Genomic DNA, 22,346 nt, shown 5'->3' on the forward strand with positions numbered 1-22,346 from the left:
ATTGCCAGGACGGAAGCAAAGCGCTGCCTGATGGTCGCCGTGACAACCTGCGTGATGCAGCCTCCTGAAACTTTTCGTGTCCGTGACAATCGCAGGCAGCTTCCCCCACCCGGCCCTGTCCTGCCCCTGCTCGGAGCTGCCGGGGCACGGATCCCCCCCACGTGTCCCGTCCGCCGCCCCAACCCGGGGAGAACCCAAACGGGGGACCCGGGGAGGTGACCCCGGCCCACCCGTGACATGACCGCGTCCGGTCTCAAGCGTGGCTGCAGACACGGGGGGCGATGCCCCCGGCTCCTGCTGCTGCAACCCACCCCCCCCCCCCGCTCCCCTCGGGCTCCGCAGGGGCTGGGGCAGGAGACAGGGGACAGGGGACAGGGGACAGGGGACAGGGGACTGCCCGCGGCGGGGTCGTGGTGCCACCTCGTGGCCGGCAGCACCCCAGCGACACGGTCGAGGGCTCAGCATCCCTGCCTGCTGCGGGGGGTGGCGCGGCGGGGGGGGGGGGGCAAAAACTCGCGTGGGAGATGCCCCGGGACGGGGGCCAGCCGGCAGAGCCCCCTCCCTGCCCACCGCACGGGGCCCGCAGGGACGCCGAGCCCGCTGCCCAGCTGGTGTCTTCTCGGGGAGGTTTGCTTGTAAAGCATCCGCTTGTTTACTGTAGGACCTACCGCACGGCCAGCAGCTTGTATCCCGCCAGCTAGCCTGCACGAGGTCCTGCTGCCACGGCGGTGGAGGGGGGCTGGCACTGCACATCTCCCCCCGGAAGGTGCCCACCACCTTCCCACCGCTGCAGCCGGGCTTTCCCTTCGGCAGCAGCGGCAGAGCGGTCGTTAAACCAGGGGGAGGAAACACGTGCGCCATAAACGAGGCAGGGCCCGGGCTCGAGGCTCGTTACGCCTCGCATCAGCTCTTTTTGCAAGGTGGAGACCACGGCGGGCCCGAGCACACCGGCTCAGGGGGACGAAGGGCACAGCCGGGTGAGGACGGTGCCGTGCCCGCAACCCAGCTCCACGGGACAGCCTCTCCCCCGGGGGGGTATTTCTGGAGAAGGGGGGGTCCCCGGGGGCTCGGGGGCTCAGCACCCCACGGAGCTCTTCGTTAGCAGCCCGGGCAGCTGGGACGTGCCAGGCTGAGCTGGCACAGCTCCACCTCTGCTTCCAGGAGGATCTTTGGACTTTGTGCGGATTTGGCTGTTTACTGTTATCTGGTTATCTGGAAGGGAGAAGCACTCAGTGAATAGGGCAACGACCCCCCCCAGTATTTGCTCGGGGGCCTTGGCTCTGTCATCCAAGTATCCCTCCGCCCCTGGGGCAAAGGCGCAGGAGGAGGGACCTGTCACCCCCGGCACTGCCGAAACGTCTCTTCCTCTGCCAGCAGCTCGGGGACGGCCGAGCAGCCATGCAGCCCTCCCGGTGGATCGCAGCCTGGCTGCTCCTTCTCCAGGGTATGTGGGGGACGTCCCCGTGGCAGGGCTGGGTGGGGACGGGGACCACATCCAGGGACCCCCATCCAGCCCCAGCACGGTGCGCCTCAGTGTTTTGCTTGCCTGGTGGGGGTGAAACATGGGTGGGTTTCCCCCTGGGGGGGCTGTTCTGCTGCTCCAGCCCCCGGGGCACAGCCCCAGCTCCCAGACAGGTCCCAGCCCCAGGGATGCTCAGCACGGGGCTGGCTCCTGCCTGCTCCCCAGTGCCTCAGCTGTGCCTTGTGACCATCCCGCCGTGCCCATCGTGGCCATCCCACCTTGCCCATGGTGGCCATCCCGCTGTGCCCAGGGGGTCCGTTCCCCAAGGCGTGCCAGGGGCACGTGCCTCTGCCTGGGGCTGACCAGGAGCTGGAGCTCCTGCTGAGGCTCTGGCCTCCCCCTGCACCCCAGCCTGCACCCCAGGACGCACGCAGCAGGCCGCCTCCCCCAGGACTGACATTCGGGACTGCTCTGTGGACCCACCGGTGAGTCCCCCCTGCTGTGCACAGCGCCCGTCCCCCCACGGGGAACCCCCACGCAGGGCTCCCCCCCCCCCCAAACCCCTGTGTGCCCCCTTGTGCCCCCAGTACCTGCCCCCCACGGCCACCAACACCACGGCGCGGCTCGCCGCTCTGCGGGATGCCATGCGCGCCCGCAGCATCCACGCCTACATCGTGCCCTCCACGGACGCCCACATGGTAAGGGGACAGCCCCCCCCCCGGTGCCCCAGGGTGGGGGACAGCACCCCCAGCCACTTCTCACGGCTCCATCCTCATCTCCAGAGTGAGTACATCGCCGAGCGGGACTCCCGTCTGGGCTGGCTCACCGGCTTCACCGGCTCTGCGGGTGAGAGCATCCTCGCCACTGCGGGGACCTGCCCTCGGCCGCTGGGCTCCCCACCCTGGGGGGGTCCCCGCAGGACCTGGGGGAGCCTGGCAGGGGGAGAGGAGATGCCTGAGTCCCCGCTGCCACCCCAGGCACCGTGGTGGTGACACAGGACAGGGCGGCCCTGTGGACCGACAGCCGCTACTGGACGCAGGCGGAGCGGCAGCTGGACTGCAACTGGGAGCTGCAGAGGACAAGTCAGTGAGGGCAGGATGGGGGGGCTCAGGGGGGGTCCGCACGCCTGGGCGCCCCACCACCTGCCTCTCTCTTGCAGCATGGATCAAGTCCATCGGGCAGTGGATCCTGGAGTCGGTTCCTGCGGGGGGGAATGTCAGCCTGGACCCCTTCCTCTTCTCCATCGGTAAGGTTGGTCGGCACGGGGGGGCACCCTGCTTGATGGGGTGCACGAGTGGCCCCTGGCTGTGGAGTGGGAGGTCTTTGCTGCATGTCCCCCCCCCCCTCCATGGGCTGCTTTTCCCCTTCAGACACCTGGAACAGCTACAGCCAGGCTCTACAGGGCTCCGGCAGGACCTTGCTGCCCATGGAGACCAACCTCGTGGACCAAGTGTGGGGCGACCAGAGACCCCCTCCGGCCTCCGGCGAGATCTACAGCCTCCCGGCGGAGTTCACGGGTGCGCCTGCCCCCACCCAAACCCCCCTGGCCTCGCTGGGGTGGGCGCAAGCTGAGCCGCTGGCTCACCCCCCTCCCAGGGAGCAGCTGGCAGGAGAAGGTGGCCGGGATCCGGCAGCAGATGGAGGCGCACACACGGAGCCCCACGGCTGTGCTGCTCTCGGGGCTGGAGGAGACCGCCTGTGAGTAGCCACGGCAGGGCTGCCGTCGGTGCCGGGGCCGCGGCACTGCCGAGACCTGGGGCAGCAGCCCAGGGCCACTGGTGGACGCGGGTTCTGATGTCCTCCCTCCCCCGGCAGGGCTCTTCAACCTCCGTGGAGATGACATCCCCTACAACCCTGTCTTCTACTCCTACACCCTCCTGACCAGCACCGACATCAGGTGGGCAGCCCCTACCTGCGGGGATGGGTCCTGCCCCGACCCTCTTCCCTTCTCCCATGAAGCCCCCTGCCAACCCTTCCCCCAGACCTGCCACATCCCCCTGTGCCCCATTGCACCCCCTCTCCAAGCCTCACGCTGTCCCTGGCCCCATCCCTCCCCGCACCGCCTCGGCTCCAGCCTCATCCCTCCCGATAAAACCCCGGGGTCCAGCCGCCCTCCTCCCAGCCCCTTCCCCTCCACTGCTGTTCCCCCATGGCCGGGCCTTGAGAGGGGGGGAACAGACCCCGGGAGCCAGCCCAGGTCCTGCCCCCAGCCTGTTCGTGGACGAGGCGCGCCTGACGGCAGAGGCACGGCAATCCCTGCGGGCCGACTGCCCCGGGCGGCTCTGCGTGGAGCTGCGGAACTACAGCCAGGCACGCACCCACCTCCAGCGCTACGCCCAGGGCAACGTCACGGTGTGGCTGGGCACCGAGTACACCACCTACGGCCTCTACGGCGTCATTCCCCAGGTGAGGCTGCGCCGCACGTGCCCGCGGCCTGCCCGGAGCTGGGGCTGGGTGGCCATGCCCCGCCGCCGTCTCCTCCGCAGGAGAAGCTGCTGGAGGACAGCTACTCCCCGGTGATGCTGGCCAAGGCTGTGAAGAACGGCAAGGAGCAGGAGCTGCTGCGAGCCGTTCACGTAAGGGCTGTCCCCACCTCCTCACCCAGCAGCAGAAGGGGGACGGGGGGGGCTCCTTTGGGTGCTGTCCCCCCCCACACACACACACTCCCGCCCGACGCCAATGGGCTGTGCCCAGGTTCGGGACGCGGTGGCTGTCATCCAGTACCTGCTGTGGTTGGAGAAGACAGTGCCGCAGGGGCAGGTGGACGAGTTTTTGGGTGCCCGCCACATCGATGCCCTCCGACGGTCAGTGCCGACCACCCACCACCACACCCGGGGGGTGCCAGCACAGGGTGCCAGGGACCCCCCCCGGCATCTCTCTCCCCCCCCCACATTGCCTTCCAGGGCCCAGCAGCACAGCCGCGGGCCCAGCTTCGAGTCCATCTCGGCCAGCGGGCTCAACGCGGCGCTCGCCCACTACAGGTTTGGGGTCGGGGACCGGGGATGCGGAGCTGGCAGGGCATCCCGGGTACCGTGGCGGGGGCTGTCACCCTCCTTTCCTCCCCAGCCCATCCAACACCAGCACAAGGAAGCTGTCGGTGGATGAGATGTACCTGTCGGACACCGGCGGGCAGTACCTGTGCGTATCCCACCCTGTCTCCCCGTCCCTCCGTGCCCCTATCGTGGCTGCAGGAGTCGGGGCCCCCGCTCATGTCCCCATTTTCAGGGATGGCACCACAGACATCACGAGGACCGTGCACTGGGGCACGCCGACCCCGCTCCAGAAGGTGCTGGCACCATGGGGCCATCCCAGCCATGGAGCTGGGGCTGTTGCCGGAGGCTGAGGCTGGACCCCCAGCACGGGGGGGGACGGGGACATCCCCGCGGCACCATGCTCAGTCCCCCCCCGCCCCCCGTGCCGCTCTTAGGAAGCCTACACCCGCGTGCTGATGGGCAACATCGACCTCTCCCGCCTCGTCTTCCCCCCCAACACGGCCGGTGGGTGCCACTTCTGGCACGGGGGGAGCAGGGCAGGGGGTGCCCTCACCGCTCTCCAGCCCCATCCCACGTCCTCATCCTCCAGGGAGAAACGTGGAGTCCTTCGCCCGCCGGGCGCTCTGGGACGTGGGGCTCAACTACGGCCACGGGACCGGCCACGGCATCGGCAACTTCCTCTCGGTCCATGAGTGTAGGTGCTGGGGGCCGGCTCCGGGGCACAGGACGAGCGGCAGGGAGCAGGGACAGGGCGCACAGGGGGCTTGTCCCAGCCCAGCCCCGCCGCTCGCTGCGGGCAGGCACCCCCTGAGTATTTCTCCCCCTTCCCGTAACCCGCCCGGTGTCCCCCACAGGGCCCGTGGGTTTCCAGTCCAACAACGTGCCGCTGGCTGCGGGCATGTTCACCTCCATAGGTAGGTGCCCCCGGCGCGGGTCCTGCCGGCCGTGCCACCTCGGGCTCTAGGGCATGGCCCCGGCGTAGCAGGGCTGTGCCAAGGAAGCAGGTCCCCAACTTTCTGCCCTGCTGGGGAGCCAACCCCGGGGCTCTCCACGGGCGGGGATGGGCTGGGGGGGGGTTGCTGGGGCTTGGGACTTGCTGGGCACTGTTCCTGTCCCCAGAGCCCGGCTACTACCGGGATGGAGAGTTCGGCATCCGCATCGAGGACATCGCCCTCGTGGTGGAGGCGCAGACCAAGGTAACGCTGTCCCTGCTCACCCAGCTGCCCGGGGAGCCTGGAGCTGCCTCCTCTCCCCACACCAACCTTCGTTCCCAGGGCAGGGGGGACTTGGGCATGGTGAGGGGTGGCAGGGGAAGAGGTGGCTCGGGCCCTCCCCTGCTCCCGTCACTAGACGGGCAGTGCCCGGGGAGTTGTGCCAGGCAAAGAGTGGGGGGCACCCACCTCACAGCCTCCCCCCAGCAGCACCCGACCGGGGAGGAGCCCTTCCTGACCTTCGAGGTGGTGTCGCTGGTGCCCTATGACCGCAACCTCATCGACATCAGCCTCCTGTCGCAGGAGCAGGTACGGGGCGCTGGGAGCGGGTGAACGGGAAACCAGGGAGCCACGGTGGGCAAACGGGGCTGAGGCAGGGATGGCAACATGGACAGAGAGGTGCAGAGGGGCTGGGGCAGGTGAATGGGCTGGGACCACCAGGACGGTCCTCTGCAGCTGCCTATGACACCCGGCTGCAGATAAAGTACCTGAACGCCTACTACGAGACCATCCGGGCACGCGTGGGGCCGGAGCTGCAGCGGCAGCAGCTGGAGGAGGAGTACCGCTGGCTGCAGAGGAACACCGAGCCCTTCCCGCTGGCCAGCACCAGCACCGCCGCCGCCGCCACGCTGGGCACGCTGGCCATCAGCTCGCTCATCTCCGTGCTCCTCGCTGAGCTGCAGGCCTGACCCTGACTCCTCCCCTGCTGAGGCAGCTTCTTCTCACCACCGCTCACTTCCTTGTTTTGCCTTTTTTTTTTTTTTTATAATTATTATTTTCATCCTTGCAATTAAACAGTGTCAACACCGACGGGGGCGTGAGGTGCTGGTGTGCCAGGGCAAGGTGCCGGTGTGCCCGTCCCACCTGGGGCCAGCCGCCCCTCTGCAGCGCGGGGCTGACCTGCGGGTGCAGGGGACATCCCAGCCCCAGCGTCCCATGAAGGGGTTGGCCAAGGAGCACGAAGGGCCACGAGGAGGGGGCACAGCAGACAGGCAGGGGACCCTCCTCTTCTACCCGGGGGGAACACCGAGCCCATCCACGGCACTGCCGGTGGGCACCGGGGCGCGAGGCTGGCACCCCTCTCAGGGGCCCCGGGCAGGGCGGCCGCTTCGAGGAGGTCTTCCTTCCTCCTGGCCCAGCTAGCGAGCCCCGAGCTGCGCCGCTGCAAGCACCTCTCATGTGACCGCTGGCTTCCTGTGCGCTTCCCGGCCTCGGTGCCGGCGCCTCGGTACGTGCCCTGCCAGGCGCTGCTCCAGCGCTGCGCTCTGCCCCGGGGCCCCAGCACCATGCTGCGCCGCAAGCCCTCCAACGCCAGTGACAAGGAGCCGTGCCACAGGAAGGTGAGAGCCCGCGGGACCAGGCTGCCCTGGGGGTCCCCGCACAGCCCGGGATGCCCACCCTCCACCTGCGGGACCTGGGGCAGGGCGGATGGGGAGATGTGAGCATCTGGGGTGGCCGTGGGGCAGAGCCCCTTGGGGCCCGGGGATGGCGCTGCCAGCAGCCAGGCCCTGCCACCAAAGCCACTGTCGCCTTGCTTGCATGGTCCTTGCTTGCGGCTGCCCTCGCCCACGCCCTGCTCTGGCCCTGGGACACACGGCTGCAACCCAGTGCCCCCATCTGCTCCCAGCTCACAAGCAGCAGCAGGCGGGCAGCACCACATCCCCGGGGTGCTGCAGGAGGCAGAAACGGCCGCAGCAGTGGGCTGGGGATGCTCAGACCCCCACGCTTGTGTGGATGCAGGCAGGGGGACCAAGGGGACCGGCAGGGCTGTGCCTGGGGGCAGAGGCTCCCCCTCCCCGCTGCTCCCCGCGCTGTGGGCGACCGCTGCCATTTCCTGCCCGGGCAGAGGATGACGGAGGTGCCGCGCGGGCTGCCGGGCTCGCAGCTCCCAGCAAGGTGTCTGCGGTCGAGGCAGTGCAAGGCTGCAGCCCCGTCACGTGTGTCGGCTGCTTCCTCCAGCAGTCCTGCACCAGCACGGCACCGGCACGGCACCTCCAGGCCTGCAGCGGGGGCAGACGGTCCTTGCCAGCCGCCGTGTGCCCAGGAGGGGGAAGGCCCCGCTCCGGGAAGCTCCCAGCTGCCGGGGAAAATCTGGGTGAAGCATCCCCCTGGAGCAGGGACGTCCCAGAGAGCCCGGCAGGCCCCCGCTGGGCATCCCCTGCCCGGCCCGGCCGCACCCGCTGCTCTCACTTCCCTCTCGCTCCATTTTTGCAGAGCTGCCAGGGGCACGGCCCCCGCGGGGCAGCCGGTGCCCCCCCAGAGCTCGCGGTTTGCTCGGCGCTGCGCTAGCGCCGGCTGCTCTTGCAACACCGGCTCCTCCCCGCCGCGGGCCGATCTCGCAACACGCTCCCAGGCGGGCGGCCACGCAGCGAGGAGGCCGGGGTGGCAACCGCAGCGCGAGGAGGTTTCAGCTCGAGGAGATGCGGAGGAGACGCAGAGGGTTCGAACTGCCTGGGTCTGGCGGGCTGAGCGGCACTGATCCCGGGAGCAGAGCAAAAATAAAGAGTAAATGACGCTGGGTTTTGCTGACGAAAAGGAGAACTAGGCGAGGAAGGAGCAGGTCTGTGGCCAAGGGCTGGCAAGGGCTTCAGGAACCTCTGATGCATGCAGGATCTTGGGGAACAAGGGGGGAGAACCTCATGCAGGAGGCGCCAGGAGCCCTCACCCCTCTCCATCTGCCCCCAGCTCTCCCTCCAGCGCTCCAGCAGCTTCAAGGACTTTGCCAAGGCCAAAGTCAGCTCCCCTGTGGCGAGCGAGAAGGAGTTCAATCTGGATGAGAATGTGAGTGCCCGTCCTCACCCACAGCCCCTTCCTCAGCCCCCTTCCCCGAGCCCAGGTGCTGTGGGGCAGCCCCAGTACCTGGCTTTGGGGTGCTGCTCCCCGGGGAGCCCTGCAGCCCCACGCCCTCTCCTTCCCCCCCGCCAGATCCCCGAGGATGAGCCCAGCAGCGCTGCCCCCGAGGAGGCGGCGCGGAGCAGCGGGATGAAGCTGGGCAAGAAGTGGCGGGCCGTCATCTCCCGCACCATGAACCGCAAGATGGGCAGGATGGCGGTGAAGGCGCTGGCCGAGGGGAAGGTGAGCAGGGTACCCGGGGGTGCAGGGCCACGGCCCTTGCTCCCTGGCACCAAGCCCGCTCCCCCCGGCAGGCAGAGGCGGAGGAGGAGGGGTCCCCGTCCCCACTGTCCCCAGCCAGCAGCACGGAGGAGCCGAGCCACGAGAAGGTGCCCCTGTCCTACCTGGAGATGGAGGAAGACGCGCACCCGGCCGTCAGCCGGCAGCTGTCCAGCGGTGAGCACGGCCCCCAGCCGGCCCCCAGCCCCTCACCCAGGACCCCGTCCTGACCCCCCGGTCCCCGTCCCCTCCGCAGGCAGCGAGGCGTCCAGCCCCAGCCCCAACAACCGGGACAGCCTGCGGCTGGAGGACAGCGGCCCGGCCTACACAGGCCCCTTCTGCGGCAGGGCCCGCGTCCACACGGACTTCACGCCGAGCCCCTACGACAAGGACTCGCTGAAGCTGCGGGTGAGCCTGGGCTGGGGACGGCCGGGGATGGCCCTGAGGGAGCGGGGTGTGGTGGTGGCTCCTCCGTCCCCGCTCCTGCCTTCACGCCCCCGTCTCCTTTGGCCCAGAAAGGGGACATCATCGGCATCATCGAGAAGCCGCCCGTGGGCACCTGGACGGGGCTGCTCAACAACAAGGTGGGCTCCTTCAAGTTCATCTACGTGGACATCATCCCCGAGGAGATGGCCCCTGCCCGCAAGAGCCGGGGCCAGGGCAAGAGCAAGCGGCCCAAGCCCAAGACGCTCCACGAGCTGCTGGAGCGCATCAACCTGCAGGTGAGCGACGGGGACCCACGGGGCACCCGGGCAGCCCAGGAGAGGCGGGGAGGGGATGTGAGGAGGAGCAGAGCAATGCAGGATGTATGAGGATGTCTCATCCCCCCCCTGCTGCAGGAGCACACCTCCACCCTGCTACTGAACGGCTACCAGACCCTGGAGGACTTCAAGGAGCTGCGGGAGACCCACCTCAACGAGCTGAACATCACGGACCCCCAGCACCGCGTCAAGCTGCTCACGGCCGCCGAGCTCCTCCTGGATTATGACAGTAAGGGCTGGGCAGGTGGCAGGGGACGTCCCACGCCGGCCCCAACGCTGGCCGGGGGGCAGCAGCCCGGGCACCCGCTGATGCTTTGTCCTCTCGCCCCCAGCAGCGAGCGAGTCGGAGGAAGGTGACAGCTCTGAAGCCCAGCCTTCGCCCTCGGAGCCCAAGGGGGACATCCCGCGGGACTCGGGTTGCTTCGAAGGATCCGAGACCCTGGACGGCAGCCGGGAGGAGGCCGAGCTGGCAGGCCCTGAGGGGCAGCTGGGGGCTTTGTCCCCAGCGGAGTCCTCCTGATCCCCCAAAGCGCTTTGCCGGCTCTGGCCCAGCAGTGGACAGGAGGGGAAGCTTGCCGGGGTGCGGGCAAGCCCCAGGGATGGGACCCCATGGCAGGAGCTGCTCTGCAGGCGGGCTCAGCCCCCGAGGTTTGCTGCCCCGGGATGTTCTGTGCTGCCTCACACCACGGCCCCACGCTCACCGTGCCATGCAGTGGGTGCTCCGGACACCGTGGGCGAGCCCAGGTGATGCCACAGGTCTGCAAGCCGGGGCTGGGCTGCCCCTCCTGGGCTCGCCCCATTTTGTCCACAGCTTCAGGAGCTCCTCCAGGAGCCCTCGTTGGCTGGGCTGAGCAAACGTGAGCGCAGGGGAGCCTGCAAGGACAGGGATGGCACGGACAGAGCACACCCACTGCTGAGCGGATGGGTGCAAGCAAGCAGAGGCACTGAGGAAACGTCGCCAGCAGCAGGGAGGGTGCCGCCTTCCCCTGTCGACTTCCTTGCAGGCTGTTGGGAGAACTTCAGCCAAGCCCTGAGAGCAGCCCAGCCTCAGGAGGAAGGCTGGGGTGAGAACTGACACTCAGCAGCCTGCTCCGGAGGGGATGTTGGAGGAGCGGGGCCGAGCGCCGCGCTGCCCAGAGGTGGACGAGGCTGTCCCCAGGGCCCCGCAGGACGGCCCCTTGCAGACAGGCAGGTGCCCCCCTCCCAGCACCGGCTGCCCCTTAGGCAGGGGAGCTGCAGCACTGCCGGGGCCAGGAGCCGGTCGGGGAAGGCACCAGTAGAGGAGCCCACGGGTAACAACGCCCTGGGCTCGAAGGCACCGCAGCGCTCATCCGGCCCCAGCTCTCACGGCTGCACTCATCCAGCTCCAGCTCCCGCGCAGCGCCAGGGCCCCGAGTTTTGTTCCTTTGTGCTTGGTCTCAATAAAAGCGTGCTCTGGCCTTCAGCCTGCTTCCTACCTGCCCCAAAGGCTTGGGGAAGAGAGCGGCGTCCTTTCAGTGAAGCTGCAGGTAGTTCAGCTTCCCAGGGCAGCCTCCTGCTGCAGCCCACGGCCCCCATTGTCGGGGACAGCAGGACACAGATAAGGCAAGGGGGGGGGACACCGTGGATGGGGGAGACGCAGAGGCTGGAAAGCCCCAGGGGACGGAGAAGGAGGCAGCCCGCTTTGGGAGGCACAGACAGAGACAGGCAGAGGCTACAGCTCAGCCATTTTCCAAACCAATTAAGTTTCCTTCATTGTTTCAAAAAAAAAAAAAAGAAAGAAAGAAAAAAAAAAAAAAAGAAAGAAAAAAAAAAAGAAAAAAAAGAAAAACCAACCCTCACCCTACCCCCACTTCCTTCACAAGAACCTGAACAGAGCAGACAGGAACCACAGGTGCAGGCAGCATCCGTGACGGCCCCAGCAGGCAGCACTCGACACACCGCATTAGAAAATAGATTAGTAAAACCAAAAAAATACACTTTTTTCGCAACGAGTTTGAGATTTGGTCAGTAGCGCGTTGGGGCAGGCGGGAGAGGAGCGGCAGCTCTGGCTGTGCACAGGACCAGCGAGGGCACCAGAGCCGGGCTGGCCGTAGGGTGTCAGCGGCTCCAGCCCCGCGTGGTGGGACCCAGAGCTCGTTCGGGCGCTGGCAAGGAGCAGCTCGAGCAGCTGCAGGGACCAGGCTCCCCCGGCTCTGTTCCACGCCACGGTACTGAAAGCAGCACGAAGCGGGAGGGCACGGAAGGAGGAAGGCGCTGCCAGGCGGAGAAGCAAGCTGGGCCGCCCCTGCAGGGCCCTCCTGCGACATCTCCACCCACCGTCCATTTGCTGCATGTCCACGGGAGGCAGCAGCACCGAGCACACCCGGCAGGGGATGGAGAGCTGCCAGGGCACATCGCGGCCTTCCCTCCGTCTCCAGCCTCCGCAGGGGCCGGCAGCGGCCATCAGCAGCCCCCGGGGAGGGAGCGCTGCAGTGGAAGAGGAGCCCGCAGCACCGGGGTTGCCACCACCGCTCGGCCTCTCCTCCATCCTCTGCTGGGGGGGCCACCACGCAGCCAAGCCGGCCGGCAAAGCCCGGGGGAGCTTCAAGGCTCTGAAAGCCAGCCAAGGACGGCTGAGAAATGCAGGGCAAGGGGCGGGGAGGGGGCACGGGACACGACAACACGACACAGAATCGGGGCCGAGGTTGCGCAGAGCGGCGTGCCACAGCCCAGCGGGGAAGGGCGGGAGAGAGCCCGTGCTCGGCGCAGGCACCCAGGAGCACGTCCAAGCCCTGGCACAAGCCTGGGAGGCAGCAAGGCAGGCAGGTCCTCCCCTGCAGCTCGGCACACCCTGCCACGCTGCGGCAGGCACGGGGCAGAGCCGAGCAGGAGGACGCAGGAGGACGGGGCTGGCTGCCCCGCTCCTTCCCCCAGCCCCGTACGGGTGAGCTGCAGGGAAGGACACGAGGGAGGGCCCCCGCCACGACTGCTCTGACACCTGCCGAGTCGCGTGAGAAGAGGGAGCAAGGGAAGGAAGCTACTTTAAGAAACACTGCCAGCAGAATACCTTCCCAGTTTTTTCGGCCCTTTTGGCACCAAAATGTCTCCTGACAACCCCTGCCACGTTAACCAATAAAACAATGCCACAGATTAGAGGAAGGAGGGAGGAGGGGAGAGAGGACGTTACTGCCATTAATCACTTTCTCCTTCCCATCAGGATTCCTCAGCAGCAGGGAGCAGGCCGACCCTAACATCGCTTCCGAGCTGCTTGACCACAAGTCATCAGGTCAGTCAGGGCCAGGCGGAGGGACAGCTCAGGCCACCAAGCCAGTATTTAGCGTTGAGGACAACCTGCAGAGCAAGAGGTCCTGCCTCGGCCTGCAGGGAGACCAGCCCCGGTGGTGGTGAGCGTCCCTCAGTGATCACGGTGGGCTGCTCGTGCTCGTTATCCTTTGCCACCATGCATGGCCAGCGCCAGCCCACACCACCTGCGCATTGAGATGAATAACGACTAAAGCAAAACGGCCATGAGGAATCATTTGCCTGCCATCCAGCCCATCTCCTCCTCTCCTCAATCACTTCCAGCTTTGATTAGACAAAACAAGAAAGTTCTCCCTTTCAAGCAGAGGCTAGTGCTCTGCTTGCCCAGCGTCCTGGGATGCGACCGGGAGCTCCCCAGTCGTTTGCTGCTTTTCCTCTGGCATCTCAGCGTTGCTCAGGGACGGCACAGGGACCTGGAGAAGAGAAGACAGCAATGACTTGGCACGAACACACAGAGTATCTGTTTGTGCACAGAGACGTGGCCCAGCTACCCTGCAGCCCCTGCCTCCAGCCTCAGGAGCAGAGCTCTCAGCTGTGCTTGGGAAAATGGGAAACAAGGCCTGCAAGGGCCTCACCAAGCAGGCAGTGCATCAGCTTCGTGAAAATCTGGAGCACTGGACTGCTCCAGCAGTACTCTGGTCTGATCGTGCTAAGGAAACAGGCAGCTCGCAGTCCAGCAGGAGCGGGCCCAGCCCCTTCGCACCTTGTTCTCGGGACAGTTTCGGAAGGAAAGGACCACCAAAGGGTCTCCTGTTCAACCCTGCCCTCGAAGCGGAGCTAGTTTCAGAGACAAAGCGGCAGCCCGCCTGCACCCCATCCAGAGGGGATCACTCACGGCACTCGGGTGAGGAAGGCTGCCGTCCTTCTGCTGAGCGCTGCTCTCCTCCTCCTGCCCACCGGGGCCCTGAGCAGCAGTGGGCTCTTGAGCGCTGGACCCCCGTGTGGATGTCTCCTCCTGAGCTGTGCTCTCCTCCTGCTGCAAGATGCCCCGTCTGTCCAAGACGCTGAAAGAACAAAGTCCCGCTGTCAGAGACCCGCACCTCTTCTGCACCAGCTCCTTTCTCGCAGGAAAAATGCTGGTGGAAGACAGAAGTCAAGGGAAGGCGTTCCCCCCTCTAAACACAGGCTGTGCTCTGCCCAGTCCTAGTTAACTCCTAATTAATCTTAGGAGTGCCTACATTCCTCCTGGGAAAACCAAGCCCCTCAGAGAGCAGCGCAGTTCAGAGGGTGGGAGCCCACCCAAACCAGCGCACTGAGCTTCCTCTACATGCCCTGTCCCAGGGAAGGGAAGTCACTCCTCCACTGCTTCCCACACAGCGTTAGGGACCTCATCACATGCGTGAATCACTGGAAATAGGCAAGGAAGGCAACAAAAGACCTTCCTCCCCTGAGGACCTGGCTCTGTCCCAGGAGACCCCCCAGAAGCCCTCCACACACAGAGCGCTGGCAGAAAGGCAGCCAGGTCTTGCACCCAAGCAGGGAAAGCTCCACGGGATCCCAGGCTTTGGGGGGAGAGGGCAAGAACGGCAGGGCTGCTCCTCAAGAGCGTACCTGGGGGGCAGAGGTCCACAGAGCACCTCGCAGCAGTTCTTCACTATGTTGCCATGGCTGTAGGGATTCTGCACGCGGTTTTTCCCAGTCCAGGAACCCTTGATCTGCAACGGACAGGGCACAAGCTCAGGTCTGCTCCACCAGCATCTGACCCCGGCCTCAGGTCACGTCAGCAAGGTGGATGCAGCTGTGACAACCGGCTCTGTTTGTCGCAGAGGAAGCACAGAGGAACAAGGGTGGCTCAGGGGAACAAAGAGACCGTACTTACGTCTTCGTTGGTTGTCTGATTCAGTGCCACCAGGAAGGTGTGGAACCCAGTTAACCCCACCACCGACCACAGGGTGAAGAAACAGATGAGCACCTCCAGTACAGTGAGAGCAGTTAAGGACTGGGGACCAGGCAAACAGTCACACCCGAGCTGAGTCACGACATTCAGCTGCGTTAGCCCTGCTTCTTCTTCACCTTCACAGTTTTCTGTTTCACCCCCCACCCAAAAATCACAGAAATCGCTCTTTGCCTTGTAATCAAGGAGGCAGGGGGGTGATGCCCTGAAAAATTCAGCAGAGCCTAAGTATCAAGATTTCAACCCCCCATAACGCCGCTTGCACTCCCCCACCAACTTAGAAGCCAACCCTTCTGGCACTGGGGAAGGATATGTCCCTGGGGTTTCCTTCAACGTGTTCAGGAACCCAATCTTCAGAGATTCTGGCAACACAAAGAAAGAGGCATTTGGTCTCTGCCAGGTTGCACCAAGTTCGTTTCCCTTTCCCATTCCATCAGTTCTGGGTCGGGAACACCATCCGCGTTCTCCCTCACCCTCGGCCAGCCCAGCCACCCACCTCCCCGCAGCCAGACTCACTTAGTGCTACGTAGACTATGTTGAAGGTGAATATGTAGATGGTGAGGAGTGAGAGCGAGAGGATGAAGAGGTAGAAATAGCGGTAGTTCCTCTTCCCCACGCAGTTGCCCACCCAGGGACAGTGATGGTCGAAGCGCTCTGTGGAAGTGAAGATGGAGATCAGCACTGCTCTGGCACAGTCCTGCCTGCTTCTAGGTGCTTATTCCAGGGCCCTGAACTCAGGAACGTGCAAGGCTGACAAGGACCCCGTGGGCTATTGAGTCTGCCCCTCCGCTAACTCGGGTCCCTGCATCGGAAGGGGCGGTGGAAGGTAAGAGAGCGCAAAACTCGTCGAGTCAGTCGGCGCACTAAGGTAGAGTGTAAGAGCTTCACCCCACGCGTGTCTTCTCTCCCACAGACCTGAGGTATAATAGCTTTTATTAAAGCAGCACACAGGTCGGCTGAAGGTCAGGGAGCTGAGCAGTTCTCATCTAACCTGCATGCTGCTTTAGTCCTATCGGGATCATCGGAAGAAGGTTCAAGAGACTGCTCAAAGGGCTGGGAACCTGTACTGGAGGAGAGCGATCCAGAAGAATGGGATTTCTTCCTCAAGAAAGGATGCTGAATATGAGCTAATTATGGCACGTACAAGGGCTAAAAGAGCTGCTATGGTGGGGGGGAGGGAAGGGAGGGCTGGACAAAAAAGGGCACTCAGTGTAACAGCCTCCAAGACGGTGCAAGGAGCTGCTTTCACAGAAGCTGCAGCTCTCCGCTGGGATCCTCTGGCCCAGCAAGGCCAGCAGTTCGGTGAAACTCAGGAGCGGACTCTGCATTTACACGGATAATTTAGACTTGTGTTAGACCAGCTATTGCCAAAGAGATGCTGGCAAAGACGAACCATCTGGCTTCAGGTTCTGAGCAAATCTCAAGCTCCTTGGGCTTAAGATGAGGCAGGCCGTCCCCATCTGTTCAGAAAACACCATTCTGGACTTCCTCCATCGCTGCTGGAAGCATGCGCAGTACGAGGCAGGATACGGAGCGAGACCCGGAGCAGCTCTTCACTTGCTCTCCTCCAAAGGCTCTCACCTAGCACCCAGCTGCAGGAACAGCCCCAGCCCTTTTCTACTCACCCACACAGTTGTCACAGATGCTGCAGTGAGAGGCACGGGGCGGACGGAAGATCTTACATGTGTAGCAATACTTCAGCTTTACTATCTGGTTGTTGATCTGGAAGTTCTTAATCCGCGGGGGCGGGCGCTGACCCTGCGGCACGGTCCCGTTGGTGGCCTCTGAGGGGGGGAACCAAGCAGAGATCAGGCCTGCTGCTACGACACAACAGGACAAGAGCGACAGCTCTCCTCCTCGCTTTTTCTACCAGGAGCATCAGAGCCTGCTGGGTCTTGTACCAGCTGAGACTCGGCCAAGCAGAATTAGCCAGCAGGTTAACCCTTAATTCTGAGGTAAGATGCTCAGTTTGAGGCCATTCCCACTTTTGGAGGTCGTGCCCGACAACAGGGACAAAAAGGCTCTGCAGAGAACCTAGGCTATACCAAACCCACCAAGGCTTTTCCAGCCACCAGCTGCAGCACTCACCAATCTCCATCTCAATGAAGGCCGCCTCATCGGGCAGGGCTCTCGGGATCACCCCGGGGTCACTGAAGCTCGTCCGCAGGAGCGTGGCCATGGCAAACAGGAAGAGAACTGCTGCAAACACGGGGATGGCTGGGGAGAGCTGGACTGCCAGGTACCGACACCTGTAGGGAAACGCCAGGAGGCAGCGAATCAGACCCCAGCAAGGTCTAAAATCCCGGCAAGACATCGGAGCGCAGACTCTGCTGAGCCCCGTGGCGCCCGCAGAAGACAGGCTGCTCAACGCTTCCCTCTGATCCCACCACCACAGGGCAACATCGCTGGAGCAACAGGCAGCTAAGACCAGAGAACCATGGTTTGAACCGGCCAGAACATGGTACACGTTCCAGCATTTCATTTTGTTTCCAGCTCCTGTCTTGCTCAGAGTCACAGGTGAGAAACGCAACCAGCCAGCTAGAAGGATCTTGCCTAGAAGGCATCCAGGGCAGCAGCTGCCGAGGACGTACCTAAAGGAGAGGAACCAAAGCCTTGTCGGAGAAGCCACCACCACCAGAGCCAGGGGGCACGGACCGGAGCGGTGGGAATCTCCGGCTGTCCCCTCAACGGGCAGCTTCCAGTGCCACAGAAAGTGCCTTCCGAGGATTAACCGCACCCCGTGCTTCTCAGCAATGGTCACCGCAAGTGCAACAAAACGTGGTTCATTTTAGACACTACGAACCCCCGCAGTTCCCCGGGACGACGCAACCCTTGGAGCCGTCCACGTGCAAAGTGCTCCCTCCTTTCGCAAAGCCAGGCTGAAGAGTCGGAGGGCCGGGCTTGCCGCCTTACCGCAGCCTAAGATAACTTTGCCTTCCCTCGGTAAGGACAAAGTCTAGCTAGAGAGCTGCAGGTCAGTCAGCGATTAAACAGCAACCTTGGATCCCGTTTTGGGAAGGAATATGGTTTGTTCCCGCAAAAGCCGCGCGCGGTCTGCCTCCAAGGGCTGCAGCCTGACCCTCGTCCAGCTGACATGCCGGCTTTTATAAGCGCTGTAACGCCGGGAACACGCTGCAGGCTTAGGAAAAGGATTCGTGAGCTGCGTTAAAGCTGAGCCGAAACCACGCCAGGGCTCCCAGCCTCAGATACACGCTGAAACCTTCGTAAGTTTCTTCAGCGTGGCACCAGCTGAGAGATTTATTACCTGTAAGCAAGTGAGCTGCTCCGGGCGTGCTCTGCCAGGCGCAGACCCCAAAGCTTTACGCGGTAAGGAGGCGTGGTAAGGGAAGGGGAAGAAGCCTGCACTTTTAGGAGACAGAAGACGAGCACACAATTGTCCTCTCCGCTGTGGCAAGGGAAACGGCACTCTCCAGCCTCTCTCGGGCTCTTCCATCGCGGCACAGGCACGGGGCAGGCCAGGCCCCCGGCTCAGGAGGAAAAAAGAAGCGATTTCAGGTACCCGGAGCGCTGCGGAGTCTTCGTTCTATGCCTCGCGTGCAGAGCGATTACGCGCAGTAATTCATTTACACTGCTGAGGAACAGATATTTTAAAGATCCATTGTTTGGGAAAGCTGAGCACCAACAGAGACACACTGTTGGGATGGAAGGATGTTGCTCCTCCTCCCCTCCCAGGGCGATATCTGTGCTCTTGAGCGTTTTTGCCGTCGAATATCAGACAACAGCACCATTACAATGCACGACGGGGGAGGGGGGAGGCTCAGACAAAGAGATCATTACAACGGGAAGGGGGGAGCAGCGCGAGGCAACAGACGGAGGTGCAGCGAGCGCAAGGAGCACGGCCTGCTGTGCCGGAGCTTCTGAGGCCGCTGGAAGCTCTGCTGTACCCAGCCCGTTAAGCAAAGTCCGGGGGAAGGGGAAAATGACCGTGCCGGCGCCGAGCAGCACAGGATTGGGCCGTGACCTGCGGGCCGGGCAGCCCACCTCTGGGTCCCTCCAGGGCTCAGCACAAGCTCTGGCGCGAAGTTCATTGAAACCCCGCTCGCAAACCGCCCGCTTGACTTCCACGAACCAACGCACGCCCACACCACGTGCTCACCCCGAACGCTGTCAAAGCGAAGAAATATCATCACCGAGCATCTAACCCTCACCCGAGCGGAGTCACCTGCGGCTCCCAGCCCCGAGAAGCCTTCCAGGAGCTGAGGCGCCGCCTGCCAGCGTGGAAACCCGTCCCCTGACAACCTGAGCAGCGGCCGCGCTGCAGTGCCGCAAGCTCGGGGCCCTTCACCTTCACCACGCCTGGCAGCCCAAAAGCGCGGGGGCGGCCTCTCCGCACAGCTCTGGGTGCCAGCGAGCTCGACTCTATCGAGAGAAGAAATAAGAAGCAGCAGCGATCAGCTGCTGCGCAGCTCTTGACGACGTCTGAAACGGCCCTATTAGCGCAGAAGCTTTGGGGTTTGGGAAAGAAAACTGACCAGAAGGTGAAGGCGCACGAAGGGTCAGCCCAGGTTTTCCGATTTATCAGAAAACAAACAGAATGAAATCTCTGCCTAGCTAAGGATGTAGAGAGAAAGGAAATAAAGATACACATGGTCGGTTATTGGAAAAGCAAACAGCGGCCCCTCGTGCAGCCAGGAGCCTGGCATTGTAGGCACTATCTTGCCTGTAACATTTACAAACGTCTCGCTTGTGTTGAAAAGCTGAGGACAAAAGAAATTGAGTTCTCTTGCAGCCGCTTTGGAGAAGCGAGTGCCTGTCACTTCAGGAGAGCCGCTACAGCTGCGCTGGCAAACTGGAAAGAGAACCCCCCAGCAGTCAGAGAGGGGATAGCCCATCCCCTCATCTTCCGTCCCACAGCGACTTCACCAGGGCTCCTCATCGTGTGCAGACACCACGGGCACGGTGAGACAGCTGAGCGCCCTCACACAGCAGCCTGTGCACCCAATAAAGGTGTAAAACGGCGCTCACGGGCTATTAAATACGATTTCTCATGCCACAGTTCCCGTCAGAGAGCAGACCCAATTAAACCCAGGCCTCGGGGACCAGCCTCAGCCTTGAAGCAGCCGCTTGCTGCCGGGGCGGTGGCGAGAGGTGCCCTTGGGCAGAGCGCTCGGCGGCTGCCCGGCGCTTCCCGAGAAGCCAGCGCAGCGCCTCTGCTTTATCGGGGAGGGAGGAGCCGACCTCCAGGTACGGCGCCAGCAGCTGGGCCCGTCCTCGGGGCCTCCTCCGCTCCCCGGGGCACGGATGCGACTCCAAGACCGCAGCTCCGAGGCGGAGAGAAGAGAAGCATCCAAGATCCCGCACGCGGGGCCGAGCCGGCCGCGGGCCGTTTCACCAGAGATGCGGCAGATCAGCCGGCAGCAGCGGAGCCGCCAGCGGCAGCGGCTGTCATTTGGCGGCCGGGAGGACTCCGTCGGCTCATCTCGTGACGTGCGATGCCAGCCACCGCCGGCTCTACGGCGAGGGCGTTTGTAATCAGAGCCGAGCCGGCGCAGCCCGGAGGGCGAGGAGCGAACCGTCGCCGGCTCGCGTCGCGCGCGGCGAGGGATTTGCTGGCTCCAGGCATCCCCCAGCCTCGCTTAGACAAGGTGTGACTGCGCAAGTGATTCAGCTGAATGGAGCAGGCACTGAAAACACAGGCACCCCCGCAGTCAGCGTCCGGGGATTGGCAGGACTCCTCCGCCCACCCGTCTGCTGCTCTCCACAACCAAATCCTGACGCCCCAAATTGTTCCTTCGCGGAACAAACTTCCCCGGGGAGAACTGAATTTGGGGGGTAAATACCGAAGAAATGGCCGCGAGCTGAAACGATCGGGGAACACGCCCAGCAAAAAGATGAAAGCCCAGACCCTCACGCAGAAGCGCCCTGATGCAGGCAGGAGGCACAAAGGGTAGCCAGGCCTCCAGCAGCCCAGCCGCCTGTCTTCTCGGCACGGCTTGCGGAGCGTTCCTTGTTGGAAGACAGCGTTTCATCCCCAGCCCAAATTGAAAAACCCACGAGCAATTTCACAACAAAGCTACCTCTCGGCTCAGACAGGAAGCATTACGACGCCGCGCTCTGAGACCACCAAGTCAGCATTTTAGATTTCTCCAACCTTTCCCTCACCTCCCCAGCCAAAACCGCTCAGCGGCAAACGACCCAAAATGACAGGCGACCCCGCTCCCCGACGCGCAGCTCTACCACGCCGCCGGGGCTGGGAGCGAGGGTTGGCTCAGGCTGCCCCTCAAAGCGCAGCGGGGCTCGCGGCGGTCGGGGCGAACAGGGCAGAGCGAGACGCGGCTCGGCTCGTCCCACGAGGACGGGCTCCGCAGGGAGCGAGAGCAATTACCCCTCGCGCCGAGCGTTTTGTGGAGCGGCAGCACTCGTTCCCGCGAGGCAGGAAGTCTGAGTGCCATTTTTCGGATGTGAAATCAAACACACAAACAGCAGTGCCATGTCTTAGCCGGGAATTCAGGCTGGGTCAGGGATAATTTGGGCTCTGCGAGCTCGGGAACCCCACCACCTCGCGTTACGGTTGCGTGACGCCCGTCTGCGAAGCTACGCGACGACTAAGCGGAAGAACCTGCCTTGCACCCCATGGCTTCTGCCGGGACGTGGCAGGCCTCCGCGGGGCATTCCTGAAAGCCCTTTGCGAGGCCGCCAGCGGTATCCGCTAGCAAGGAGGGCGATGCTGGACCAGAGGAAGCAGAGACAGCTTCCCTGGTTCGGGGCAGGTGCCTCGGAGGCCAGCGCACGTGCTGAGGGCTTTGTAGACCTGGAGGAAAAAGCAGGGCTCAGCCAGCCAGCAGGTTCTTCCTCTTGCCTTCCCGGCTTAAAGAGCCTTTGTGTTACCCAACACCGCCAAGGACTTCGCCTCCCCAGGATCAAGACAAACACGCTGACGGAGACCGAGGGAGGAAAGTTCTGTCGTCGTTCAGGCTGGCCCATCTCCAGAGCGGGCAAAGAGGGGCCGGCCGGCCCTCTCCCCGCAACACCAGCACGATTAACCAAACCCTTGGGCTTTTTCAATTTCTTTTTTTGGGTCGGTCACTTCTCCGAGCGACTCAAGGAGCTGGGAGAGTCACGGGGCAGCTCCTGGTCATTCGGGAGTACCGGGCTTTCGGCTGCAGCCCCCCACATTGCCCACCTGCGACCAGATCTGACCCAAAGGGGCAGGCAGAGCCCCCCCAGGCGCCCGGCCTCGAGCGGCAAAGGGGGCTGCGGCGGGCCAGCAGCCTCCGCGCTCAGCCTGCGGGTCCCCAGAGCACCCCGCGACCACCGGCCCGGCTTCCCCGGGGGGGCACGGAGCCCCGTGAGGGCCCGGCCTCGCCCCGGAGCTCGGCGGGGACTCACTCGAAGGCGAAGAAGAGGGCGCAGGTGCCGAGGATGAGGAAGAGCGTCAGGTAGAAGATGCCCTTCTGCCGGGCCATCATGATGCGGCCGTCGCAGCAGAAGGTGTTCCTGCCGGGCAGCTTCTCCCATCTCCGCACCACCTTCTGCTTCTTCTTCCTCGCCACCAGCACCGACATGGCGGGGCCGTCACTGGGGCCGCCGCCGCCGCCGTTCCGCTGCCCCCGGCATCGTCGGGGCCCGCCTGGGCCGGGCTGGGCTGGGCGCTGCTGGAAGGGGGGGGGG

At 64.2% G+C, this 22,346-nt stretch overlaps 3 protein-coding genes across 5 annotated transcripts; 2 read left to right on the forward strand and 1 right to left on the reverse strand.

Annotated features, from left to right (window-relative positions):
* The first annotated feature begins 1,291 nt into the window (after positions 1–1,291).
* Positions 1,292–6,476, forward strand: LOC118157261 (xaa-Pro aminopeptidase 2-like). Its single transcript, XM_035311525.1, has 21 exons — positions 1,292–1,444; positions 1,874–1,947; positions 2,050–2,160; positions 2,245–2,308; positions 2,440–2,544; positions 2,622–2,708; positions 2,833–2,979; positions 3,059–3,160; positions 3,278–3,359; positions 3,673–3,868; positions 3,949–4,038; positions 4,157–4,266; positions 4,366–4,443; positions 4,529–4,600; positions 4,688–4,748; positions 4,890–4,959; positions 5,045–5,149; positions 5,310–5,369; positions 5,575–5,651; positions 5,877–5,975; positions 6,146–6,476. The coding sequence occupies exons 1-21, from the start codon at positions 1,399–1,401 to the stop codon at positions 6,353–6,355; spliced, it is 2,046 nt and encodes a 681-aa protein (XP_035167416.1). The 5' UTR covers positions 1,292–1,398; the 3' UTR covers positions 6,356–6,476.
* A 77-nt stretch (positions 6,477–6,553) lies between these two features.
* On the forward strand, positions 6,554–10,229 carry LOC118157263 (SAM and SH3 domain-containing protein 3-like). 3 transcript variants are annotated; one of them, XM_035311527.1, is made up of 8 exons: positions 6,554–7,006; positions 8,352–8,447; positions 8,592–8,741; positions 8,810–8,954; positions 9,034–9,185; positions 9,293–9,499; positions 9,617–9,767; positions 9,871–10,229. In XM_035311527.1, the coding sequence occupies exons 1-8, from the start codon at positions 6,953–6,955 to the stop codon at positions 10,056–10,058; spliced, it is 1,143 nt and encodes a 380-aa protein (XP_035167418.1). In that variant the 5' UTR covers positions 6,554–6,952; the 3' UTR covers positions 10,059–10,229. The 3 variants fall into 3 exon arrangements, with proteins under 3 accessions (XP_035167418.1, XP_035167420.1, XP_035167419.1); XM_035311529.1 differs by having other exon boundaries at positions 9,874–10,229; XM_035311528.1 differs by having other exon boundaries at positions 8,813–8,954.
* A 2,323-nt stretch (positions 10,230–12,552) lies between these two features.
* ZDHHC9 (zinc finger DHHC-type palmitoyltransferase 9) lies at positions 12,553–22,325 on the reverse strand. The gene is made up of 9 exons (XM_035311526.1): positions 22,065–22,325; positions 16,803–16,963; positions 16,340–16,498; positions 15,231–15,368; positions 15,028–15,076; positions 14,640–14,742; positions 14,372–14,475; positions 13,656–13,824; positions 12,553–13,233 (listed from the first exon to the last, which is right to left on the reverse strand). The coding sequence occupies exons 1-9, from the start codon at positions 22,238–22,240 to the stop codon at positions 13,129–13,131; spliced, it is 1,164 nt and encodes a 387-aa protein (XP_035167417.1). The 5' UTR covers positions 22,241–22,325; the 3' UTR covers positions 12,553–13,128.
* Between the last annotated feature and the right edge of the window lie 21 nt (positions 22,326–22,346).

This window comes from Oxyura jamaicensis (genome assembly GCF_011077185.1).
Source record: "Oxyura jamaicensis isolate SHBP4307 breed ruddy duck chromosome 4 unlocalized genomic scaffold, BPBGC_Ojam_1.0 oxy4_random_OJ106464, whole genome shotgun sequence".
In the NCBI taxonomy this organism is placed as follows: Eukaryota; Metazoa; Chordata; class Aves; order Anseriformes; family Anatidae; genus Oxyura; species Oxyura jamaicensis.